This window comes from Megalobrama amblycephala, linkage group LG5 (genome assembly GCF_018812025.1).
Source record: "Megalobrama amblycephala isolate DHTTF-2021 linkage group LG5, ASM1881202v1, whole genome shotgun sequence".
In the NCBI taxonomy this organism is placed as follows: domain Eukaryota; kingdom Metazoa; phylum Chordata; class Actinopteri; order Cypriniformes; family Xenocyprididae; genus Megalobrama; species Megalobrama amblycephala.
The window spans coordinates 1,629,993-1,657,277 of NC_063048.1; the positions used below are offsets into that span (position 1 = coordinate 1,629,993).

At 36.5% G+C, this 27,285-nt stretch overlaps 1 protein-coding gene across 1 annotated transcript in view; it reads right to left on the bottom strand.

The window, feature by feature from the left end:
- LOC125268288 (otoferlin) overlaps positions 1-27,285 on the bottom strand; it is a 40,031-nt gene that overhangs the window by 6,913 nt on the left and 5,833 nt on the right. Inside the window, 36 exon segments of the mRNA XM_048190356.1 lie at positions 987-1,087; positions 1,658-1,836; positions 1,932-2,173; positions 3,074-3,172; positions 3,252-3,340; positions 3,428-3,570; positions 3,720-3,880; positions 4,741-4,911; positions 4,992-5,119; positions 5,204-5,341; positions 6,075-6,218; positions 6,739-6,833; positions 7,743-7,806; positions 7,930-8,061; positions 8,560-8,589; positions 8,999-9,069; positions 9,956-10,091; positions 10,093-10,119; positions 10,209-10,370; positions 12,507-12,626; positions 12,758-12,919; positions 12,998-13,132; positions 13,516-13,640; positions 13,728-13,917; positions 15,715-15,867; positions 15,961-16,077; positions 16,177-16,267; positions 18,838-18,938; positions 20,538-20,658; positions 20,754-20,931; positions 22,949-23,057; positions 23,375-23,598; positions 24,213-24,399; positions 26,004-26,190; positions 26,636-26,795; positions 26,881-26,965. Of these exon segments, the coding sequence (XP_048046313.1) occupies positions 987-1,087; positions 1,658-1,836; positions 1,932-2,173; positions 3,074-3,172; positions 3,252-3,340; positions 3,428-3,570; positions 3,720-3,880; positions 4,741-4,911; positions 4,992-5,119; positions 5,204-5,341; positions 6,075-6,218; positions 6,739-6,833; positions 7,743-7,806; positions 7,930-8,061; positions 8,560-8,589; positions 8,999-9,069; positions 9,956-10,091; positions 10,093-10,119; positions 10,209-10,370; positions 12,507-12,626; positions 12,758-12,919; positions 12,998-13,132; positions 13,516-13,640; positions 13,728-13,917; positions 15,715-15,867; positions 15,961-16,077; positions 16,177-16,267; positions 18,838-18,938; positions 20,538-20,658; positions 20,754-20,931; positions 22,949-23,057; positions 23,375-23,598; positions 24,213-24,399; positions 26,004-26,190; positions 26,636-26,795; positions 26,881-26,965 (4,757 nt within the window).

A 27,285-nucleotide genomic window follows, 5' to 3' on the forward strand; every position in this document is an offset into this window, starting at 1 on the left:
AAGGTGTACCAGGTCTGCAACAATGTTTAGGTTGGTGACACATGCCCGGACCCAGGGTTCCCAGCAGAACATTGGCCAGAGCATCACACTCCCTCCACCGGCTTGTCATCATCCCACAGTGCATCCTGGTGCATCACTTCCCCAGCTAAATGCAGCACACACACACGACCGTCCATGTGATGAAAAAGAGAATGGGACTCTTCGGACCAGGCGACCTTCTTCCACTGCTCCAAGGTCCAGTTCCAACGCTCATGCCCATTGTAGGTGCTGTCAACGGTGGACCGGGTCATCATAGGCACTCTGATCGTTGTGACACATTCCTCCTATAACCATCATTAAAATATTGTGTGACTTGTGCCACAGTAGACCTTCTGTTGGCTCGGACCAGACGGGATAGCCTTTGTGGCCTCATGCATCAATGATGATTGGTGGTTTGTGGTTTGTCCCTCCTTGGACACTGTTAGTAAATTCTCACCACTGACCAGGAGCAACACACAAGTCTTGCCGTTTCTGGCCCAGTAACCTTGCCATAACAAATTGGCTCTTGTCAAAGTCATTCAGATCTTGATTCCGGCACATTTCTCCTGCATCCAACACGTTGATTACAAGAACTGATTGTCTGCTGACCATCTAATCTAACCAGACCTTAATATGTGGCCCTGTTAGAAGATGATCAACGATATTTGCTTCACCTGTGACTGGTCATACATAATGTTTTAGCTCATCAATATAAGTCAAAACCCTTCAAACCTTTGCAATTGACAAACTATAATGACTGTTTTTCTGGGGGTTGGGGATGTTGTAAAAAATCTCTTTTAAAAAATTGTATGATAGAATATTTCAGCATTATAAATATAAAGTGATGTATAATGTGTAGTTCAACAAACAAAAAGTTTTTAGACTAGTGAAAGTGAAAAATTGTCAGTGGCAAATGACTGAAATATTGTAGATGTAGATGTAAAAGTTGGTGTAAATGCTGATCTTACTTTGGTTTCTCTAGAGGCTCTGGTTCATTGCGTCCTTCGCCAACAGGACTCTTCTCTGCCTCCTCACCTGTCAGCAGGTGAAGCTCTGCTTCTACTTTTCCCTTAAGGTATAAAAAACCCATTAAACTAGACATCAGAGCTGAGCAAAAAATGCTGCCAGTTCCCACTGATGGTTTAGGAGTAACATTGTATCATTCACAGGTTAATATCATGCAAAAAAGATGAGCGTTTACAATTTGTATGATTTTCTTTCTTTTACTGAAACAAAGCAAGATACTCTGAAGAATGTTCAAAGCACAGTTGAAAGATGATTTTTACTACTAAGCTCCAAAAATGTCAAAAAGTATAATTACTGTAGTCCATATGATTTGCATTGTTGTTCAGAATGTTGTGTATCATGCAATTGAGTTTGAATATGCAGAAGTGTAAGATTTGGCATTTGAAAGCATGGAAGGGGAAAATTTCAACAAGAAATATTTCACATATAGTAGTCATACTTCATGTGAAATCTACCAGCCAACTGCTTCGTGTTATTAGTGATCCTTCAGCCAATGAACTTGCATGCATTTGAATTGTCTAGTACTAGTGTCACTGTGTTCACATCACTTTCATCCTCCTCCTCCCCAGCACCACCTGTCTATGTGCAGACATTTTATTTGCAGGTCACTTACTGTAATTTCCAACTCATCATTTTCATCTCGAGCCACAAACGGCCACCAGCCTTTAATTCTCTTCTGTTTGAAGAGGTTGACCATGGGCATATCTTGCTCATTAAGGACCATGTCAATGGAGCACTGCTTCGCTGTCTTTGCACCTCGAGGAAATCGATTCAGGTCAAGTTCGATTGCACCTGAAACAAAAAGCAAACACACATGTGACCATATAAATGAAGGCCATTAAGACTGAGCCTGAATATAAAAAGATTAGTAAAACACAACAGCACACCCAAGAAGTCATCTGCAGAGAAATGATCTGCATCCCACACTTGCAAATTCAGTCGGGCAGGAATTTTATACTCGGTCTCATCCCAAGAAAACATGGACTCTTTCTTTGAGATGACGATCTTCTCTTCGGCCTGTAGGTAGTCGAAGGGATAAACAAAGCGCCAGTTGAAATTGCCCTCTCCGGTCAGCGAGTGATAGTGGACGTCTGTGTCCTGCTTGTCTTCTTGTTGGCCTTTCAGCCATCTGTTGGTCACAAGTTGCATAGTGATGGCACAGTTAGTTGGTACCCTTCTGATCATAAACGCTATATATATATTTCGGAAGAATCACGTGACATTTATATTTCACAATGTTACTGTTTTTATTGCATTTTTCATCAAATAAATGCAGAGAATTGAGAAAACATTCAGAATTGCAAGAAATCGCAATTACCTTTTTAAATTCTAGTTTATCTCACACAATTCAGACTTTTTCTTGCAATTATGAGTTTATATCTCACAATGCTCAGAATTGCAATAAATAAAGTCAGAATTACAAGATATAAACTGGTGATTACAAGAAAAAAGTTAGAATTTTGAGATACAAACTCAGAATTGCAAGAGAGTCTGAATTAGTAGGTATAAACTCACAATTAGCTTTTTTAATTGCACGTTTATATCTCGCAATTCTGACTTACTTAATTTACTTATTTTTCTGTCAGATTCCGCGTGATATAAACTCACAATTAAAAATGTAATTGTGAGTTTATACCTAACAATTCAGACTTTTATAGAATAAGGTTAGAATAGCATGAAATAAAGTGAGAAAGTAAGATAAAAATTTGGAATTTCGAGATAAAAGTCTGAAATGTTATGTATAAGCTCACAATTAGCTTTATGAATTGCGAGTTTATATCTCACAATTCTTTATTTCTTGCAATAATTTTTTTTTCTCACAATTCAAACGTAAAGTCAGAATTGTGAGCTGAAAACTTGCAATTAAAAAATGTAATTGTGAGTTTATACCTAACAATTCAGACTTTTTTCTCGCAATTTTGAGAAAAAAAAAGTCAGAATAGCAAGAAATAAAGTCAAAATTATGAATAAAAAGTCACAGTCAGCTCTTTTATTTTTTTCAGAGAAACAAGAGAAAAATATCCCGTACCCTCTAACAAATATGTCACTCGATTTTTCCCCTGTGAAAATGTCATCGTCCTCCAGAACGACTTCATCTGTGTTCCACACAATCACCCTGAGCTCAAATCTGTCAATGACGAAAACGTATTTTGAGTATAAAATAGTCATCTGTATTTGGCCAAAAACTTTCACCAAGTGCTTCCTACTTCTTTGGCTTCCTAGGTGAAATATCAATAGCTGGTCCTGGTGCAGGCATATCCTTCGGGAACATGTCCACCCACATCTCAATTCTCCCCTACATCACAAGCACTCACATTCACTAACGGTTCATTATCGTCATTTCGTTATCTGACAGCGATGCTTTTGGGACATTATTCCTGACCTGCTCAATCCCAGGTTTATCAGGATTCAGGAGAGACCTTGTCTCCACGTGCTCTGGAACCAGCTTGCAGCCTATTCGTGGAATTTCTTCCCAGCGGTTTAGTACAGCAAGAGCCAGGTGCTCGTCCGTCTGTTTCTTCAGTCCTGCCGTAGAAAAGTATGTGCATTTGTTCTGATGTGCTGCTCTCCGATGGGAACTCAGTGATTCAGAACAAGGTGATTGTTGCTAATTTACCAAGATGACCACCATTAGACTTGTTCCCTTTCGAAATGCTTTGTGAAAACGTACATACCATTTTCATCCTCGAGTTCAGTGGGTCCTGTGTAAACTCTGTTCGCAACTTTCACTCTTCCTCCGGGGCCGTACTGGGGCGGATCCATTTTTCCATCTTTGCAGAGTTTGGCAAGGATTTGCGTTGGCTTCAATGGGTCCCTCCACACATTATAGCCATGACTAAAAGAAAAACAGTAGGAAAAGTTTTATCCATCCTATTTTGAAGTAATATTGTTACCTCTAGCTACCTCAGATCATGACATTTTCCCCATTCATAATAATGTTTATAAGTGATTTATAAGATTTATTACAGAGTTATTTCAGTATAATTGAGTTTCATTGAGTATTTATATATATTGAAATTGGATATCAATACAGAGCATAGCAAAATGCTCTTCTCTAGACTTATTTTTTCCAGCTAGCTAATGCGTTTAAGGACACTGAATAGCTTTCTTGAGGTAAATGTGATGTTAAATGACAGTCTAGCCTCAAAGCTGTTTTACTGAGGTCTTTCTCCAGTTGAAACGCTGATTGTTTCTGATATTCACCCATGTTTATTTTGTGCTGTAACTAGTAGTAATGATCCGTGCTGTCACTTGAACTGAGGCGCTACAGCTGTTTAAGAAACCATATCAATACAGATTAAAATCGAGAAATGAATATTATCAATCCAGAGCTAGTGTCCAAACAGCTGACATGTTTAACTGTTGTAGCTTATCCATATTGTGAGCACGAAATAGACACTGAACACAGTCAAAACATGCCTAATTAAGTGCTAATCAAACATCGGTGTCATCCTCCAAAACTAGTTTAGCCAAAAACCGAAAAGAGCTGTTTTGTCCAAAATTTTGGTGCAAAATTTTGGTGCATCCCTAAAATAATATAGAACTTTATAAAAAAAAAAAAAAAAAAAAAAACTAATTAAAATGGCGAAAACACAACAAAATTACACTTTAAACCAAAAATATAAAAACACCTCTGAACACAACCTCCATCAGTAGTCACCAAGTGTCAATGTGTTTAAAAGAAGAATTGCATACATTGCATAGCTGGAGCTGATACCACATATTGCCCTGTGTTTGCTGTAGTAACGGTTCTCCAAGTCAATCTTCGTCTCCCCAATCAGGTCATCGGTTCCCACCAAATCCCAATCATAGATGGACACAGTGAGGGTAGAATCCATTGGGAGTGTCGCTTCAATATCAAATGACCTGGGAGTTTGAAGGCAGTTGATGTTAGCTTTAATGTTATCTAATAATGAATGAGGAGACTTTAAATCAACAGTACTAACTTTCCAAACACAGGGTTGAGTTGTTTAGAGATGTAATTCTCTTTGTCCTTGATGTCTGACTTTCCGAGCTTGATGGCGATGTATGGGTCGGCCTTCCCGTTGATGTCTGCGGGATGCAGATCTGTTGCCTGAGACAAAGGCATTACAATTGTTCAAATGGCCAAACAGAAAAAGACTCAATGCACTGCTCTGAGGTCTGTGGTACTACATACCCTGATGACATAGACCCGGACGAGGACGTTAATCGGATCGTTATGTGGAATGTTCTGGAACATTCCCATGTTGGAATCAAATCCCGTTTCTCTGTACACCTCATCTGATACAGGGACTTTGTAGATACACATGGAGCCCTAAGGTGAACACAGCAAATAAACTCAGAGATGAGCTTCAGATCACTCTTTGGGTCACGCTATTTGTATGGTAGAATGAACTGAATGAACTACAAATCGTATGAAAATTTGACTGACATTTACTCTATCAAACTGGAAAAGACACCCGGTTCATAGACCATTGATATACAGATTCATATTGTTGAAATTGAAATCATCTGGGGCCAGATTCAGTTTTTGTAGTTTTTGTGATTATTGTTTACAGTACCGATTATTAGTGTCATTGCAGAGAAATTGCGCACATCCCTAGTAAGTGTAATTAACAATGAACATTATTTATATTTTGTATTTCTACAGCATTTATTTATCTTAGTTAATGTTAATTTCAACATTTACTAATACATTTTTAAGATCAAAAGTTGTATCTGTTAACAATAGTGTGAACTAACATGAACAAAGGTTAAAAAATGCTGTAAGAATGTATTGCTTATTGTTGGTTCATGTTAATGCAATAATGTAAAAAAAATGAGACCATATTTTATAGTGTTACTTTGATGAAGCTCAAATAAAACATTTGTTCTGATTAGATTTGGTCACTACATAATTCCATTCTGTGTTATTTCATAGTTTCGATTAAGTTACTATTAATCTAACATGTAGAAATCAGTAGCAATAATAAAGCAGCAGATGTGTTTAAATTGTACATGGAAAAATAGCAATGAAAAGATGGCATTGGGCAATGGTGATGACAAACCTTGAATTTGCCAATAAGTCTGTCTTCATCTGCTGCATTCTGCTCAACATCAGCATCATCAGAACACTTCCCTCGATACAGGTTAAAGGTGTGAAGCCAATCTTCAAAGGTGTCATACTCGTATTCGAGCTCTCTGTTGTACACCTGAAGAGGAAACAAACTCAACGATTTAGTGTTACATGGTGAAACTGGTTTATAACTGAAGGTTTTGAATGTCGCTCAGACTACATGAAGACATAATAGATGTCTTTATCATTAAACTGAACTGTGCACATGCATTTTAGACTTTAGAAGATTTTATGTTCTTGCACCATCCATGCATTAAATTCATATCCTTGAATAAGTGTATCGTTTATCTTCTTTTTTGTGAGCCTTCATATTAGGAGAAGGCTACTTTCTATGACCTTCCTATATTGTGTTCATGGCCAGATTATGTAAACATGTTCCTCTAATCTTTTGATTGCAAAAAAGAATCACAAACAACAGTGAGGAATCGATTCTTGAAATCGAGCCCATAGATTCCAGAACCTGGAATCTGAATTAAAAAAAAAAAATCGGACTGGAACGGCCCTACCCATCTGCTCTCCAAAGAGGTGAACAACTTCACCTCTGCCTTCTCTTTTCAAATGTACTTTTGTTTTTAAAGACCTAACAACAAATGTACCTTCAGCTCTTCTATTTTGTGCTTCTTCTTCTCTGGTGCACCCTCCCCAGGCATGGCTTTGTTCTTGTTTCCCTTTCCTCTCTTCTTCTTGGTGCCTTTCAAATCAGAGGCAATAAGAACATATTTGGTCACCAGTGTAAAGAACAGAAGAGAACAAACAAGCATTGATTTTCAACAGAGGGCATGCAAACTTTTATTTACAGGATTATTTATGTAGTAAGTATGGATTATATGTAAATATCTGTCAAATAACATATCTGGGCAGTACTAAAAAAATATGAATTATAAAAAAAAAAATAAAAAAAAAATTTATGGAAGTTGCCTCTTCATTGTAGATATGTCTTACATAATGAATTGTCTTATGCATAAATATATTGGTAACACTTTACAATACTGGTGCACTAATATGCATTAATTCATGCTTAACTAATGCACAGATAATCATGTGTTAATGTAAGACTCATGAAGAACTAAACCATTAATTAATGATTACTGCATCAGCAACTAATAAAGTTTCTATATGATTAATAGATTAAGTAATATATGAATTGTTATTAATTAAATGTGTCATAATGTATTAATTCCTTAATAACATATTTTATTAACTAATAGTGTAATTTAATGTGTTAACTACCACAATTGGTTGAAGCCATGTACTTCAACTTTCAGTTGTCTGCTTTAATTAATCATTAACTAATGATTTGAAAATGTATCATTATGTTATGTCTTTACTTGTTGAGGCACATGACTATCAAGTATCAGAATTTCATCTTACTTTTTATACATATTAATATCAGCATCTGCACTGAATTGCATATTTTTGCACAGTTTTGCACAACTTCTTTTTTTTTTAATATTTTGTCTAAAGGTTCGATAAACTGTTCCATTAGGGAATAAAAAAGAAAAAAAGAAAAAAACTTGATACAGTGCAGATTGATGGAAGTTATTAGATTTCTACAGGTGTCTTGTGTTAGAGATATAATCAGTGACACTGCTTCAGTTACCTCCACCCTCTCCAGAGTCAAACTCCTCCTTCTCTTCAGCTTCTGCTTCTTGTGCTTTAATGATCTAAATCGTTCATAAAATAGTATACAGTTTTCTCAGTTCAAAAAAACTGAATCATGCATTTTTATGGATTTCAAGGCATCTTCTGCCAACTGTAAAATAATGTCATTCTTCTATATCTCTCACCTCTTTCAGTGTTTCAATCGAGGCAAAGTATTTGGACCACCAGTCCAGCATGCTTTCATCCAGTTCCTCCTCTTCAACCTCTTCACCCTTCTTGCGCTTCTTTTTCCCTTTCCCACCTTTCTCATCATCTGGCTGTCACAATGTTCAAGACACAAAATTCAAAAGCCCTTTTCACACAAAAATAATGAATTTATAAATGTTAATGTTTTCCCAGCTAACAGGGAATGTTCTCAGAACTCTGGATAACGTTGTGGCAAAGGTTCTCTCACAGTTATGAACAAACGTTCTTCCAGTAACATTAATAAAACGTTCATTCAAAGTTATCTGGTCTTTAATAATTGTGTTCTCAAAACATTTGCACAAAAACATTTAGTTGAATGTTCTTCTAACATTTTTTAAATGTTACTTGTTTCAGAAAGTTCAGAGAACATTCAAAAGTAACGTTAACATAATGTTTGCAAAATGATAAAATGGAAATGAAAACTGGACGTTTTCAGAAATAATGTTTTTATAACTTAATGGGAACATTAGAAAAATGTTCTTTGAATATATTTTTGTTAGCTGTTATGATGTTACAGGCACTGAAAATAATAAGAAAGAAAGAAACACATCTGATATCTGTTTACATACCATATCAACTTTAACCACAGCATCAGACGCCTGAAACAGATTCAATAAAATGAACAAGTTCAAAAGCATAATCTCTTTTTAAATATAAACAATACATTTTTTTTTTTAAATCCCTATTATGTAAGAATATGATTTACAGTAGCCTACCAGCCAAAAGTTTGGAAACAACTACATATTGTTTATAATATCTAATAGTGCAGTCATGAAAACAAAAAAAACAAAAAAATAGTCTGCATGATGTAGTGATGAAAACATGTGACACAAATGAAAACTCTCTTATTTGATGGTATAAACAATAGTGAAGAAGAAATATGCATCACTGCAAACTTGGCTGCTTTTGTTCAGTCTTCAATCCAACGCCTTAAAAAAAAAGTAAATTTATATGTGTGTCCAAATATTTGACTGATAGTTGATAGACATATTTTGTAAAGTTTCCTACTGAGTCAAGTTTGACCACTGTCTCAATCTTCTTCACGGCAGGTTCTGGCTCTGTGTGGATCACGACCTCCTCTGTAGAGGAAAAACAATGTTAGTTGTGCTTGGTATAGCTGAGAAATAAGGAATAGTAAAGTATACACTACTGGTCAGACGGTTGGAATAATTATCTATCTATCTATCTATCTATCTATCTATCTATCTATCTATATATATATATATATACATATATTTTTGAAAGAAGTTCTGCTCACCAAGGCTGCATTTATTTGATAAAAAATGCATTAAATAAATACAGCAATATTGTGAAATATATATTTTTTCAGGATTCAAAACAACATTTATTTGAAATATATTGAAATTATTTTTTTTCTTAATTACCCCAAACTTTGAATGTTATTGTATCACAGTTTCCACAAAAATATGAAGCAGAAAAACATTGATAATAATCATAAATGTTTCTTGAGCATCAAATCATCATATTAGAATGATTTCTGAAGGATCATGTGACACTGAAGACTGGAGTAATGATGCTGAAAATTCAGCTTTGATCACAGGAATATCACATAGAAGACAGTTATTTTCAAATTGTAGTAATATTTCACAATATTACCATTGTTACTGTATTTTTGATCAAATAAATGCAGCCTTGGTGAGCAGAAGAGACTTAATTTAAAAACATCAAAAAAATCCTAATTATTCCAAACTTGTAACTGTTAGTATATATTCAGTTGTTAAATATGGGCACATATTTATCAGTGTATTTTAGTTTGGATCTGCAGCCTTAACATGTCTCACAGTCCATATTCTGGATTGTAGTGGATTACAGAAGTTACTAAATCTAAATGTATTATTGTTTAAATGCTCTTAGACGAAGGCTCACATCTATGCCATGGATGCTATAAGCTTTTCAACTAAAGATGCATATTTAACAGCTTTCATCTCAGCCTTGCACACACACCCATAGCAGACCAGCTATTGACACTCTTGTCCGCCGGCCTGTAAATGAATTTGCGTAGAGATGTGACGGCATGAGAGCCGACCAGCGTGTAACGGCCAAACGCCCGGCAGTCCACCACCCGAATGTTCAGAGGGGGGATGGAGAAGCTCGTTCTCAGGCAGGTCCTAGGGAAAAATCATCAACGTTATCAAATGTTTGTAGTGCAATCAACATCATCATGAAAATCCCGAGATATAAAACTGTGAAAACTCACCACTTCAAACCACTTAACCAGAGTGCTGAAGTTGGGATTTTTCTTGTAGTTCTGAATGAGCGCTGACTGAATGCCTTTCCCTGCACACTCGATGTCCACGCGGGGACGGTCAACTTGAGCCAGGTTCACCCGCTTCAAGTCCCTCAGGCCCCAGAAGAGAACCTGCACAAAGATTTTGCTCATTTATATATCCAAAATGTTTTTTTTTCTATAGCTATATGAGTGCACTTCGCTTTTTTTTGAGTGGGCACCAGTGACGGTTCACCAGTGCTGAGCCGATGAGCTCTCATGTTTCAGGGAGAATGGAGACTCCATCCCCAGCTGATCTGGAGATGCTTTGGAGCCACACAAGTAGACCTGGTGTCCCACTGCCAGTTGTTTTACTCCCTGACCGATGGGACTCTTGTCGCAAGTATGCGTTTCCCGCAGTGAGCCTACTCGCACAGACACTGTGCAAAGTCAGGGAGGACGAGGAGCAGGTATTGCTAGTTGTGCCCCAACCAGACCTGGTTTCCAGAACTCATGATCCTCGCGACAGCCCCTCGCTGGTGCATTCCTCTGAGGAAGCACCCGCTTTCTTAAAGACGGGGCACCCTATGGCACCCGCGTCCAGACCTCTGGAATCTCCATGTCTAGTCTCTGAATGCGATGCAGAGGACTTAGGTGATCTACCCCATGCGGTGGTAGACACTATCACTTCGGCAAGAGTGCCCTGTATGAGGCACGCTTACGCCTTTAAGGGGAACCTGTTCCATCAAGTGATGTCCTTCTCACCGAGAAGAAAACTGAAAATGCTTGGTTAGAGCTGTGCTTTCTTTTCTGGAGGAAGGGCTGGAGTGAAGGCTGTCTCCCTCCACCCTGAAAGTGTATGTTGCCGCTATTGCCGCACATCAAACGCAGTAGAGTGTAAATCCGAGGGTAAGCATGACCTGATCATCATGATCCTCTGTTGAGATCCCAATTCGTCAGTTCGGTTCTGACATAACTCTGTTCCTTCCTTCATAGAATGAGGATTACATACGTAACTGAGATGTTTTATGCTGACTTCACTATCATGATTTTCTATAAAGCTACTTTGAAGCAATGTGTATTGAAAAAAAAACGCTAAACAGATAATTTTTACTTGATTTGACATATTTTGGCTTCAAACTGATGAAATTCACCGAAAGGCGATGAATTTTGTACCTAAATACAATAATCGTGTAACATAACATTTATTTTTTGTCCTTTGGAAGTTGCCTAGGATTCAAAATGACACATATATGGATATATGTTGGTGCAGCTATTTGTGTGAATGATAAACGGACAATTTTATTAAACACACACACAAATCAATTGGATTTTCTGTTGAATTGAAAACTTGGTCCCACTTTATATTAAGTGGCCTTAACTACCATGTACTTACATCAAAAAATAAGTACAATGTACTTATTGTGTTCATATTGTATTGAAAAACACTTTTGCTGATATTGAGGTGGATACGGGTAAGGTTAGGGAAAGCTTTGGTGGTTTGGGTAGGTTTAAGGGTAGGGGTAAGGTGTAAGGGATGGGTCAACAGTGTAATTATAAATGTAATTACAGAAATTAATTACAGATGTAATTACATGCAGGTGTTTTTAAAATATAAGTACAATGTAAAAACATGTATGCACACAATAAGTGCATTGTATCAAATGATTAATTTAAATGTAAGTGCATAGTAGTTAAGGCCACTTAATATAAAGTGGGTCCGAAAACTTTTATTTTTATATCCATTTATGGATGACAGTGTCACATATACGTGATCAGTATGAGGGCACATCCATTACAAATGTTAACTACACACACATATATATATATAGTAAAAAGTGTGCCATCTCATAATAAGTCTGGTACATCTTGAGTTATTATGCTGAGTTGGCTCAACATATTTTGTTGATCCTGGAACAACATTCCTGTCCAAAAATGTAGTATTAACCATATCCCTTTCCCTAAAGTTAACCCTACCCATAAGTTATCCCTAAAATCAGAGGGAAATTATAGGTAAATAACACTTAAGTAGAAGCACCTAAACCTAAACTGACATAAACTATAAACTTGTCCCTCACATCTGATTGGTTGATTGGAATTTTGTTCCAGGATCAATAAAGTTGTTGATCCAGAACATGAATGTACTTGGTGAAATTAGGTCATGCATGACTGTGCACCTCTTTACAATATCATTTAAATTTTACAAGATGTGTACAAATAATATTTAAGAATCAGCAATAGATTCTGAATGGTTCCTGTGCAGTAGCTGTACTACTACGAGCAACTCACCTCAATTCGGTATTTACTCAAGACGGGTCTTATGCCAATAGGAACAGGCAGGATTGGACCACGATCGATATCTGAAGGTCCATCTATTGGAGGCAGGTCGGCTTTTCCAGCTGGTCCAATCTGAAAGATTTCCACAGTACATGATATATATGCACACACACACACACACACACACACACACACACACACACACACACACACACACACACACACACACACAGACTAAGGTTTCTTGGCACTGTGAGATGCACCTGTAGCAGTTCAAAGGCTGCCAGCATTTCTCCTGCAGTGCCGTTTCCACGGTAGATCTGGTAGTACTCCAGCTGAGGAGGGAAGCGTGGCGGCCCGTAATGCTCATCTGACATCTTGGTTATAGGTTTAGCGAATGTCCTACCCATGAAGTCGGCTTTTCCCTTGAGAAGCAGAATGAGATTGAAGCACATTTATGAACGTTACAGCATGAAAAGCAGAAGGGAATGAAAAACACTCACGACAGTGTCCTGGTCATAGATCTCGATGACGATTATAGGAGGATCGTCTCTCAGTTCACCAGCCTCGCCATAGAGCTCCACATTATCGAACACCAGCAGCTGATCCCATGTAGGACACAACGTCTCATTCAGGACCTGAGAGAAATAATCAGCTATTATATCATCCTTCGAATGTCTTTAAACTTGGTGTGGAACATAATTGATAATCTATTTTTCGATTTTAGTTCCTGAATATGAAACTTGAGTTGATGTACCGTAGCAAACACGATGTTGAATTGCAATTTAATTAAACTTTTTTAAGTGTAGTTTTATTAATATAAATTTTATCATACAGCATTTAACACTTCCCCTTACATTACTCAGTAGTTTTGTGGTAAGTACACTGTAAGTGCATGTACTGTAAAATAAATTCTCACCAAACAAGTCTTTCAGATGTGCTTCACATGTTTCTTAAATTTGCACATTAAGGTAAAATGTCAATAGCATGTTGACAAATTGCCATGAATCTTTTCTCTCACCTCTGTGACTTGACTGTGAGTAGAAAAGAAAACCCTGGCAAACGGGTCTGACAGGCCTGTGCTGTCTGCCGCAAACAGACTTCGAGCCTGATACATGTGAACCCTCAGCTGGAAGATCTGCTTCACTTTTGGGATAAAATAAAAGAGTTATCATCAACTATCTATTACCTAGACAATCTGAAGCCAGTCATATAAATGCATCGGGGTCTTACTGGTGTACATCAGGCTGATGGGGGGCGAGGACTGTACGCCAGGCCCTTTTACTGCCCTGTTCTCCTCAAAGCCATTAGGAAGCCCGTTCAAGTAGTCTTTGCGCTGCCTGCTCAGGCCGAGCCACAGGTACAGCTCAGTTTTAGCCTGAACGGTCCAGCCTGCAGGTCCAAAACTTTTCTTACCAGGAAGCTAGAAAGAGGAAGAGCAGAGTAAATTAATACTTGATGCTAAGGTATGGCCTGGTTCCACAGACAGGGCTTAGATTGAGCCAGGATTAGGCCTTAGTTCAATAAGGACATTCAAGTAGCTCTTATAAACGTGTCTTAGAAAAAAAACATTACTGGATCTTGAGACAAAACAATGTCACTGACATATTTTAAGATATGTTGATGCAAGTTGCTTTCAGTGAAGACAACTCAAATTTGAGCATTTGATGGTCTGGGACTAGGCTTAAGCCTTGTCTATGAAACCAAGCATATATCAAGTAAAAGTTCAGTAAAAGCCAATTAAAGGTATCATATCATATTTTTTATTCTAGGCTTGTTTTATGCTGCCTTGTATGGAAGCTTGTTTCCGCCACAGAATAAAAATAAATAAATAAATAAACAAATAAATAAGGTAATTGCAACCCTTTTTTTGCACAATTCCAAGTTTATATCTCACAATTCTAAGTTTTTTCATTAAGAATTGTGAGACATAAACTCACAATTGCGAGTCAGAATCCCAATTCTGAAAAAAAGGTCAGAATTGCGAGAAATAAAGTCACAGTTCTGACTTTTCCCCCTCAATTGCAATATTATAAACCACAATTCTGACTTTTTTTTGTTATAAAGTCAGATTCTCAATTCTGAGAATAAAGTCAGAATTAGTAATAGTCTAATTAGAAACAGTTCCAATTGCAAGTTATAAAGTCTGATAAAAAGAAATATTAAAAGGGACCTATCATGCCCCTTTTACAAGGTGTCTCCAGAATGTGTCTATGAAGTTTCAGCTCAAAATCCCCCACAGATCATTTATTATAGCTTGTCAAATTTGCCCCTATTTGGGTGTGAGCAAAAACACGCCGTTTTTGTGTGTGTCCCTTTAAATGCAAATGAGCTGCTGCTCCCACCCCCTTTCCAGAAGAGGGTGGAGCTTTAACAGCTCAACAACAACAAAGCTGGAGAATCTCACGCAGCCAAAATGACGAAAGTGTTCAGCCTTACATTGTTCAAACCGGAGTCGACACTGATGGAGAGACTCAGGAAGAAGTTACAACTTTTAGAATGAAACTGGACGTTTCTGAATGGTTAGTGGATAAATTGATGTAGTTGCTGTGGAGTTGATTCAACTCATCCACTAGCATGTGCCGTCATGTTCATCTTTTGTGTTGAATTGACCCTCGTTTGTGAAGCAGTCCGCCGTAAAATGACGGCATGACAACAACACTCTACTACAACAACTCTTCCTCTTCTCTAAAGCAGCCCAACATGGCCCCGCCCCCTTTGTTGTGTGTTCTCGGGGGCGTGGTTTATGTAATTTTAGGGTTTGTGATGTCACTCACTTAATGATCAGGAATCTTATTGCAAATACACTCGAGTCACTGGTTTGTAACATTTGAATTCTTCAGAAGGATCTACAGAGCGGCAGCGACTCACATAGACTGGAACATCACAAGCTTTCACACTCTTTACCTTATTTCACTCGTATCAGTTGTTAAAGAATAATAGCGTGCATCATGTTTCTTCATTAATAGCTCACTGTGATTGAACAGGACACGTTTCTGATAACCTGATTGCTGTTGTAATGCAGTCAAACGCTGATACGTTCATCACAAGCCGTTTTGGCAGCTTAGCTTCAATAGGGGAGTGAGTCTTGAGTTGTTTTCATAATACATGAAGGAAAACTTGATTCCCCATGATATGGCCCCTTTCAAGATAAGTGTTCTGGCATAATAATGTGGTAATTACAGTTTTTAAGACATGTTCAGAGTGCATTCATACCAACCTTAAAAAAGATCGTCTGGACCTTCCCACAGTCCTTTCCGGTTTCTTCCTCGACAGAAGAGAAGAGGATGTCTTTGGAGGGAACGCGGGCATATGCAATGCGTTTGTTGTTGCTTATCATCCATATGTAAATATCTGGAACGCTATGTTGTGGCTATGATGAAAAACCAAAAGAATTTACATTAATATTTTTACACTGATTTGAATTCATCTATATGCCCATATAACCAAGCATTTTGTGCACTACCTCATCGGACAAGAATCTCAGCTTGTGGAGAAAGTTTTGTGCAAGTTTTATTTTGTCTTTCACGTTGCTTTTCTTCACTTGTGACCGCATGGTCTTTGCTTGCTGGCCCATATTTTCCTGTCAGCAACAGACATAAAAAAAGCCATCAGAAACAGAGTCATATTTTAACATTAGTTATTAATAGCATTTACTTGTAACAGCTGCTGAGTGTTTTACCAGTTCCTGCATGCATAATTTCACCCTCTCCCGGTCCAGTTTTGTCTTCCCGGCCTGATTCTGGTCATTGTTTGCCAAAGTTACAAAGGTACTGAAAGAGATATGAAATTCACTATTAATATATCCTTCCTCTAGAGATATAAAAAATGGTGCAATGATAAGGTTTTGTGAAAATATAACAGCCGTCTCAGGAAACGTTGTCAGGTGCCATTTGTGCCTCAAAATTTCAGGATTTCATTTAAAAATGTACCAAAGCAAACCACAAGTAAGCCCTAATGTATATGTAAAAATATAGCTGACCCAAGATTTGTGGTCAACAAATATGGGTTTTTCAAATGCCAATCATAAATATGTGGTTAAAGCCATGCAAAGTACTATTAGTTATTTATTTTTATTCAACATTTCGTTCTGGTTCTCAAATCTGATTGGCTGAGTGGTCTTTCCAGCCATCCACCCCCTTGCTCTTATGTAGATAGTAGTTAAACATGAGGTATAATTCATTTTGGGTGTATCAAACGGGGCAATCTTTGATCTTATTAATCTATTACTTGTTCCAGAGCTAATAGATTTGGCTTAAGGGCTATATTAAGTTTCATAACTTTATTTACATTGAAATTAAATCCTGTACTAACTAAAGCGCTGCTTTTGTACTTTTGACTGAACTGTTTTCTTGTGTTTATTTCCTATTTTACTTCTTATATTGTTATAATGGCTATTGTTAATTTAAATATTATTGTTCAGTAAATAATATTTTATATAAATAACATGCCATATTTTTTGGTATTGGGAAAGAGTTCGTGATTTCGACTTCAGTGAAAGTTTCATTGACTGTCTTTATGAGTGAGTCAGTCAGTCGCAAAGACTTTTATATTGAAATGGACTGAAACAAGGAAACAAGGACGTTGTTTTTACTTTAAACATCTTACGAGACTCAACTGACATATGCATTGACTAGCACTATCATGGGAAATCCTCTTAAATGTTAAAAGGACAAAGACAAAGATATCGCTTTCCTCATTGGACATTCAAACTTATTTTGTGATTATGAATATAAGATTGACCTGAAAAATATCATCTAGATGCAGGTAAAGCATTCATTCAGGCGATCTTCTCTCATAATACTCTACATATTACAATGAGTTTCAATGAAGAGACTGAACGTACTTTCATTAGTTCTGAAGTGACGTTGTAGAATTAGTAACAGAGGCTTGGGCTCAACTGTTAAACTGTCAACTTGAGATTTGAATCCATGGCGGAAGGAAGTAGTTCCTCACAAAGGAGTTTTTAAAGACAATCCATTGTTGTTTCTTATTTATTTACACACTTGTGCCATCGAACTGTTGTATAAATGCAATATCACACTCGTAGCCGTGCAATATGGCTCTATATCAGCACGGCTATGATTACCTATGGCCAAATCACAGCCGTGCTGATATAGAGCCATGTCGCACGGCTATGAGTGTGATATTGCTCATGTAACTAACCCTAGACCTAACCTTAAACCTGTCAATTACATCAGTATAAAAGATGACCTATTATGCTTTTTTCCATGTTCATCTTTCTTTAGTGTGTAATGTTGCAAGTCCCTCCAGCAGGAGTTCTTCTCTATATCAGTGTTTCTGAAACTGGCGGTTATGGTAAAGGGTGGGACATTTCCCAAACACGCTTGAAGCACTGACCAATCACAACACACTGCTCCAACCGACCAATCAGAGCACATTGTGCATTTCAGAAGGAGGAGCTTCATAGAGACAGGAACTAAACAGAGTTGTGTTTCCTGCACAATAACTAACTTGCTGCTTCATCGTTGAATAAATCAACTAGCTAGTCACAACGTTTCTCAAAACCTTATTGTCGCAAAATATCCATGTTGGTAAATGATGTCATGCAGCTGGGGGGGTAATAAACTCTCTAAATGAATCCGTTTGAGATTGAATTATTGCCAGATAAATTACGGACATGGCATCTGAGGTCTAATTATCTTTTTTCTCTGTTATTTTGCTTTATTTCCAGATTTAATAAGGCTTGTTCTTACATTCTAGAGCATGTACAGACATCTTCAAAAGTTGTGCTTTAAAGTTCCCGTTAACCGGAAGTTGCAAAACGACTTTTCTCCAGTGTTGTGACGTATTTCCAAGTGAAACGGAATATTGAATAGAGGGCAGAGTTTTACTTTAGCGCTCCTCCTCTCCATCTCTCACTCATAGCAGACTAACGGTTGGATTGGAGTAGTTTACGCATTTTCAACCCAAGCCGTCAAACTGACGTCATCTGAGAAGAAACGCCATTCCAGATCGGAAGCAGATTTTGATTAAAGATTACCATGACAAACATTTTTTTTTCGGTGTAACTTGCACAGATTAATTGTTCACCACAAGACTAGTAATATGCACTAACAAAGTAAATAGGGTCAATTTTGATTTCATGATGACTTTAAATCTCTTGACAAACTAAAAGATGTAAATGGCATTTGTATATATTCAAAATAAAATATATAGATTGTACTGAATGTCAGCTTGCTTATTTTGCTCAAGATAAGAATTTATTAAGTCCACATGTCATGCAATATGTCACAGGAACACAAATGAAGCACAAATGACACCATTTCCAGAGAACAACTCATAACTGGCTCATGATCTGCAGAAAAACATGTTTGCTAACCTGCAGCCGTTGCTGAGCTCCTCCAGGACTCCTCTGAGTCTGCGCTCAGGATAGGCCTTCTCTGTTTTGATGATCTCCTGCACATCATTTAACCCTTCTTCCTATAAAATGATACAGAGCAAGGATGCAATGTAAACGTATGGATGTATTTTCACAGATCAACTGTAACCAGGATTATTATTATATATTACAATGAAAATTAGATTTAAGGCAAGACACTACAGGCAAAAACCATTGTTTTTTTCATGCACTGGTCAAGTTTGAGATTTTGCTTCCATAACATGTCTTCCTTAAGACTAGTGGAAATAAAACATATTTAAAAAATGCACATTTAAATGTTTATTTAATTACACTGTCTATTTGCATCTATAGATTTCAATTTATACATATTATGAAACTTATTGCATAGTGTCTAACTTGCATTTTAAACATATTTTAGAAAACTTGTAATGCAAAACTATTTTCTTTATGCACGTAAGTATGGTGATATTAATTAGTTAAATTACACTCAAAAAAATTATTCTAGCTGCTTGTTCAGTTTATTTAAATAAAATAAGCTGAACCAACACAAATCTTTAGTTTTTTACTTAATTGGCATTTGCACTCAATTGTATTACGTTAAATGAAATTAAATTTGCAAAATGTTAGGTTAACCTAAACCATTTGTGTTGGGATGACATGAATCATTTATGTTGCATTGATTGAAACTGGGCAGTGGATTTCTAGTTCCCAGCATGCTTTGCGTAGGGAAAGATCAGGACAGTAAATGTTGAACTTAAGTGCTGTTTAATGTGTTTTTAGTAAAGGGAAATACCTTTTAAAGTTTGATGTTCAGTTATATTTGACATTTAAAAGAGTTTGTTATGTCGATTTTTTTGAGGTTACCATTATGCTGAAGTGTAGACCTTGTGGTTAGGCTATGGGTGGCTGCATGAAATAAATCTATGTTGTTCTCAACAAGCTTTAACTGTGCTAAAGCCAGTGATGAGAAGTTCTTTACCTGATCATTACTTGCATGCTATAAATGTTACTTAGCATATGAAAAGTGATATTTTAGTTTAGTTTTTATAGAAATATAAATAAATTAGTTTGAGGCCAGCACATAATTTACACAGTCTAATATGTCATCAGCTTTATTCCTCTCATGGTCATGAAACATGTCTGTGTACAACAGCTATTCACAACCTAAGCACAAGCGCACATCTTCACCATGATGGTAACAAAAAATTTTTTATATATATACGCTACAAACTCTTTTAAATGTTCAAAATAACTAAACATTAAACACTTAAACACTAACAGGTCTTTCCATTTCCTTAAAAGTGCAGAAAACTTGAGCAACACTGCACAAGGGCACCAGTCTGAATTGCAATAGCACTGGTTGGATCAACAAGATGAATTATGTTCAGGAAACATTCACAGAATATGTCAAATGAAACTGGTGTGATCTCATTCAATTACCATGAATTTTACTCATCAGTACAATTAACCTATCTTAAGTTCAAATAAATCAGTTCAACTGTGTGGAAATAGGTGTCATAATTGAATTAAGTTAGACCAACAAGTTATTTTTTTGAGTGTAGTTAAGTTAAATATTTTTAGTCTTTTAGAGGCTTGCCTTAAGATTAAAATAAAAGTAAAAACAGTAAAAATATCAATATTTCAGCAACTAATATAACAAATATTCATTGATTTATTACCAATTTGTCTGCAATGTTGTCCATGATGTTCGCATTATAAAGCCGTCTTCTTTGGTCCTGCCACCAGCTCTTGATATAGATGCAGGGCTTCCTCTCAAAGTAGGGGAGGTGGAAATAATTTCTGCAGAATAAATAAACAAGATATTTCACATGAATTTGCAGCAAAAGGCAAAAAAAAATAGATGAGTTTTGGATTAGCAGGATCAGTGATTAAACCTGTCGGTGATGACTGGTTTCATTGGAGGGGTGGAGGAAACTGAAGAAATGTCTTCACCATCATCCATCTCCTCGTCACTCGAGCCCTGAATGAGCTCCGACTCTTCATCGCCATCGCCACCCTTCTTCTTCTTTGTTTTTGGCTTGGTTGGAGTATCAAGGTCACTGCCGTAGTTTCCTTGTGTTGAGACGATAGTTTAATGAGGTAGGTATCTGACACATTTCCCAGATTCATTTCATTATTTGCATAAAGGTGAAGTGTATAATTTCTGTGCCACTAAAAATGATGATTGTTTTCAAACAGGTTTCCCACTCCAAAACTCAGCCATTTAATGTCTTCGATTGAGTCAAACTGCTCAAACAAACAGATCAATGTGTAGACAGCAGGGGGGATCAAACTATACAGTGTACAAGTGTACATAATACTTATAGTTGAATTGTATATTAAACTGGGATTTGACATGTAACAAAAATATGGTGATACATTATATTAAATATAACTATTCAATTTAACGAAGTTTAGGAGCCCTATCATACACCCGGCACAATGCGATGCCAGGCACAACGCAAGTGTTTTTGCTTGTTTCAGCCTGATACAGTTATCATTTTCATGTCCAGAGCCACATTGTTTAAATAGCAAATGCACTCGTGTCCATCTGTCCACCCATGGGCGTGCTGGTCTGAAAACAAGGAGTGTTCAGGTGCATTGTTGGCGTGTTGCTATTTTGAGGAACTGAAAAACGACTTCACCATTGACCCAAAAAACCTGCTCTAAAGTCAATGGCCCAGTATTTTTTTGTTATTTAAAGAGTGCATTAGTAATATGTGCCTATAGGCGAGTGCACAATGCGTGTACACTCTGGTGTTACACACACAGGGACACACAGCAACACACAAACATGCCAAATATTAAAAATAAAAGGATTCCTCTTAGTCTTTCCGCTTGCAAATTCCGCCATGTAAATAGCAAATCCATCATGGTGTGAGCTTAACTGGCTTTTAAAGGGAACGAGAGATGAGACTCTGATTGGTTTATTGCACATTATGCCCAAAACACACCCATTACTCATTAAGAGGATAGGAACAACCCTTTTGGACCATGCGCCTGGTGCGCCAAACATTTTTTCCATCGTTAAACTAGCAAAAGTGGATTCGGACACGCCCTAAGTGCATCATGCACTTCAGACCATGTGCTTAAATCGTTAAAATAGGGACCTATATGTCAGGACAATTGTTCTTAGTTTCTCCCTATTAACATGGTCAGTATTTCTCACCAGTAAATAATTTGCATACAATGTATTTATATAAGTGACTAGATATGATAGTTTTGGATGATACTTGGTAACATTTTCATTGACATTCCAAATTTGTTTATACACTGAATGAACAACAATGCATATATTTAGTTTGTCTTAGTGACGATGTCATGAGCACCAGTTGGAGTGCCCAAATTAGCCACTAGAGGGCACTCCAACCCGGACTGTTCCTCACCACACCTGTGAACTCCATTTCCCATAACACACTTCCCGGACTCATTATCCTGTCATTACACCCAGCTGTTTTGTGTTCGATGATTAGTGTCTGTCTATTTATTCCCTGTTTGTTTCTGCTTTTGTTATTGAGGTTTCAGTTCAGGTCACCGGTTTCTCTGTTTGTTTTCTTTGTTTTCTGTTGACTGCTCTATGGATTTTTGATCCCTGCCTGTCTGATTATGTTCTTGGATTGCCCAATTAAAGCTCCACTTGGATTTTACCTGTTTGTCTCTGTGATCACGTGACAGACAATTAATGCTCTGTGCATGAAAAAACTGGGTACATCTAGATTCATGAGTTTGAATTTGTTTTGAATCAACCAAAACAAAAAATTGTTTCATTCATATTGACAATAAACTGTTAACAACACTCACTACATTTCTTTTAAAATAATTAATACGTTCTTCCTGTTTACTAGCTCAATTCAGTAACATTCAGAATGGTAGACAACTCTGACTGCAGTTTATTGCAATAGCTATTCCTGTAGCTCAATGAGTAGATAAAGGTGCCAGCAACGTCAAGGTCATGGGTTTGATTCCTAGGGAATGCATTAACTGATAAAGTATAGACCTTCAATTCAATGTAATTCGCTTCAGAAAAGAGCATCTGCCAAATTCATACATATAACTTTAAAGACTGATAACTAGTCTACCATAGATTTACCTATTGTAACCTCAAAGTTGATGGGTTTGTCTCCAATCTTCCTGTCAATCATAGTAGCCTCAAGGAAACATCCATAGAGGAAGAATTCCTCAATTTTTCCCGTGGCATTCTAGATATAAGCAACAAACAATTGATTAAATAATGTTTTGTGCATATGAGGGCCTTCCTAAGATTAGACAAAAAAAAAAGTCATTGTGCTCATAAATAATTCTGGAGGAGTTGTGAAACTTTTCTCCGAATGATTAATTTTTAACAGCAAGTCACATGCAGAATGAAGCCTAACTTTGGCTGTGCAGATGATTGTCTTGCACACAAAGAACTACTATGAGTATTACTGCTAAATGAATAATGAAGGGAGATAAATAAAGACAATTAATTATTCACTGTAATTGGCCTGTCGAACCCCCCCGTCTGTGGATCACTTACATCTGAGATGTTGGATATCCCCTCCACCTGTACCTCGGTGGAGGTCATTACTTCAGGAGAGGAGGTGTCCAGTATCTCTACAGCCAGACTGATCAGCAGACGAGCCCGGAACGACACCCCTTCCCCTTGTCCTTCATTCAGGTCCTGGTACTCATCCATGAGCGTGTAACTGCGTGTGGAACCGTACATGTTGACCCAAGCCGGGCCCAGAGTTGGAAGAAAGCCTACGAATGGAAGCAGGATAAATATTTGACCTTTTGATTAATAACATTCAATGATTTTTCTAGATGTTTGTCAAGTCAAGTCATCTTTTGAATAGTCAGTTCAATAACTAGACTAGAATTCATCAATTATAAAATGAGTTCAGTTTAGCTGTAAAGCAGCTCTATTATTCAGTTCAATCCAGATCAATGTTGATTCAATTCAGTTCAATTATGAAACTAATTTGATTCAACTACACTGCAAAAAGTGGTAACCTGCAACTGTTATCTTAAATAGATGGGTCTTTTTACTTGATTTAACCCATAATAATCAATTTTGTTGGTATAAATTAATGTATTTAGGTTGATTCAGCAATATTAAATAATATTTTGGCTTGAATAAAACCAGTTAATTTAGATGTTATATTTTTTGTCACAGTTGTACAGAAAACAATAGTGTTATTATTTAGCTCAATACAGTTTTGTTCTCATTCGATAGTGTCAGTGTTTTTACTGCATTACAATAATTTTATAATGAACGGCAGTGTAGTTATGGCTTCTGTGATTGAGCATCCGAAGCAAAATGTAATAAGAAAGACATAGGAAATGTTATTTTGCAGACTTTGCTGACTTTTTACCTTTGTCTCCATCATTAGCAATCTTCCGCAGGTCAATGAAGTGCGTTCCGATGGCCACATCGTTCACTTTATCTGAATCGCGGATCTGGAGTTTCATTCTCCGGCACAGTGGTGGAAACTGCTCAGTGAAAACGATCTGCTCATTCCAGATCGGCTCATAGCTGCTCTTCTGAATTGAAGTTTTTCCCTGCATTGAGGACAGATAAAAATATCAGTCTGCATCACCTGTGTCCACTTGGCCCAATAAAGACACCATGAAATTGAGTTTTGTAACTGTCTGTTAGATTTGATGTCATCTAAATATTAGTGTACTTCTAAAAGTTAGGTTTTAGCCAATATGCACACTGTAGTCTTTCTCCCAAAGGACAATGGACAAAAGATACTGATGCTTCCCCTTGTAAAAAGAAGTACACTTTAGCATAATTTAAAAAGGAGTGTTTTGTCCCACTTAAGTAGCACTTAAATACATTTTTATGTGTAATTTCATAATTACTTCTATTGTCTTTGAAATTTGGTTAAAGCATACTGTCAAACGTACTGCCAAGTTTTTATGGTAAACTAAAATATACTTTAATGTCATTTCTATTGAAACTTGTATGGCATGTATTTACATATTTATAAAGACGCAGTTGCAATTTAGTACATTTAAAATATATTAACTTTGGTAACACTACAATTTACAGTTGCACTTTATTTTACAGTACATGCACTTACATGTACTTACAGTGTACTTACCTAAGAAAGTACTATAAGGTAACTACATTGGTTAAGGTTAGGTTTAAGGGTTAGTACCTAGTTATTACCCAGTTATTGCAATTACTATAATAAGTACATAGTATGTACATGGGTAACAGGACTGTAAAATAAAGGGTAACACTTTATTTTACAGTGCTGTAGTTACACGTTACTACATGTAATTATTATAGTAATAACAGTAAATTATGCATAATTACAAGTAACTAACCCTAACTAACTGTAACTCTATAGTAAGTACATGTAGTTAATTAATAGTACTCTGTACTTGTTTGAGTAATTACAATGTAACTACTGCACTGTAAAATAAAGTGCTACCCAATTTACGATGTCCTTGTTACACATTAAATGATGCATAATTACATGCAACCAACCCTAAACTAAACGCCAGTCCTAATCCTAACCCTATAGTAGGTACATGCAGTTAATTATTACTCAGTATCTAAATGTATAATTACACTGTACATTGTGTAATTATAAAATAAAGTGTAACCTTAACTTTAAATGTAGTCAAATAACACATTATACAGTTAAAATTATAACCAAGTTCTTTACATGTGCTTTAGTATGTTAGTCAACACATCCAAATAAGTGTACTTATTTAAAGCATGACAAAATATTATTAAAACACAACGATTTAAAATACACTTTCAAGTAAAACTTTTTACATGACTACAAAGTGCACTTTTTAAAAAGTGAATTTAAGTGTGCTAGGAAACAGTCATGTACTCTCTTTACATACGCTTAAGTGGCCTTTATTTCATTAATCTTATATTATCTGCTAGTACAGTTTTATACTTTTAAGATCTGAAGTACACTACAAGTGCAGATTCAGTACAATTAAGCGTACTTCTTTTTCACAAGGGTCATCTTGAACTACAGAGGTTGTTGTTCAATCAAATGTTCTCTGGAATAAGAATATCCCTCCCTCTAATACCACCTGACTAACATGAAGGACATAGTGAATCAGCTGTGATGGAAAAAATACAAAATTTAATGTGTGTATATACACTGTATATTAATAAGAATTCTGCCCACCTTCTGTCCTGCAAATAACACTTGGACATAAGGATCAACCAAGTCCTTATTTTCTCCAATGAAAGCTTTTTTGACATTTGCCATAATGCTGGTGTTCATTTTGGGTAACCCCTCGGCTCTGTATACTTTGACATAAAATCTTGCCCACTGCCGCTCAGCTGGGACGTCTTCCGGCAACAGAAGGTTTCTGGAACAAGAAGAGAAATTAATAAAAGAAGTGATGTGCATTTCTGCAAATAGAATTGCCTTTAAATTTACTGTTATATGGAAATATCTGGGAGACCTCTGCATTTTTATTGTTGTATGACAGACTAAACTTGTATTTCACATTTCCTGCAGAAACTGTGATTGGTGAAAAAAATCACTGCCACGATTGCCAGGGCATTGCTAAGGTGATCTGAATGTTTTTCACCACTGATGGCCAAAGCTGAATTAAATTGAATACAAATGTATGATTAAAATGATATACGAATAAAATAGTATTGCAGTAAATATTTAGTTCATAGGACTGTCCAAACAAGTTGAGAATACTGGAGTTTAGAGTCTGTTCAGTGTAAGAAACAGTAACAGTGATGCTTGCCTTAGAAAACAACACTAATAATAACATTAACAATTTAGGATAGGTTGTTTACCCCTCAATGTCATCCTCATCTCTTTCATTTGCTTTGTGTGGAGTTTTGATTGTGTCACCCTTTGCAACAACTGCGATGTCACACTTGACGTAACCTTTGCATCCTGCAGTGATGTCATCGGGATCACATAAAGTGGCCCATTTGTGGAAGAATTGATGTTCTGTAAAGGAAAAACAAAAATGCTGAAAATCTGTAGTCTTTACTGAAATTGAGAGCTTCATATAGAAACATGTAAAACCAGTTACCAGGTTGTGAATATACTGTGCCCACATCAAGCTTGAAGCTCCCAACCAGTGTGCCACTTCGCAAAAGATTCTTGGAGTGAATAACCTGAAAGGACACATTATTTTGAAACAGTTTAAAACAAGTTTAAATTGAAGCTTAATGCTAAACTAAAAATATCATCTTTTATGAAAAAGCTCACCCTTGTGGAAAAGAAGTGTGCTTAATTGTATTGAAGGTGCACTTGTAGTGTTCTTCAGATCTTAGAAATATATATATATATTTTAAAAAACTGTTCTTGCAGATAATATATTAATGAAATAAAAGGCCACTTAAGTGTATTTAAAGAGAGTACACTTTCATGACAATATTTAAAAAGTGCATTTTGTAATGTCAAAATTTTGACTTTAAAGTTTATTAATCATTGT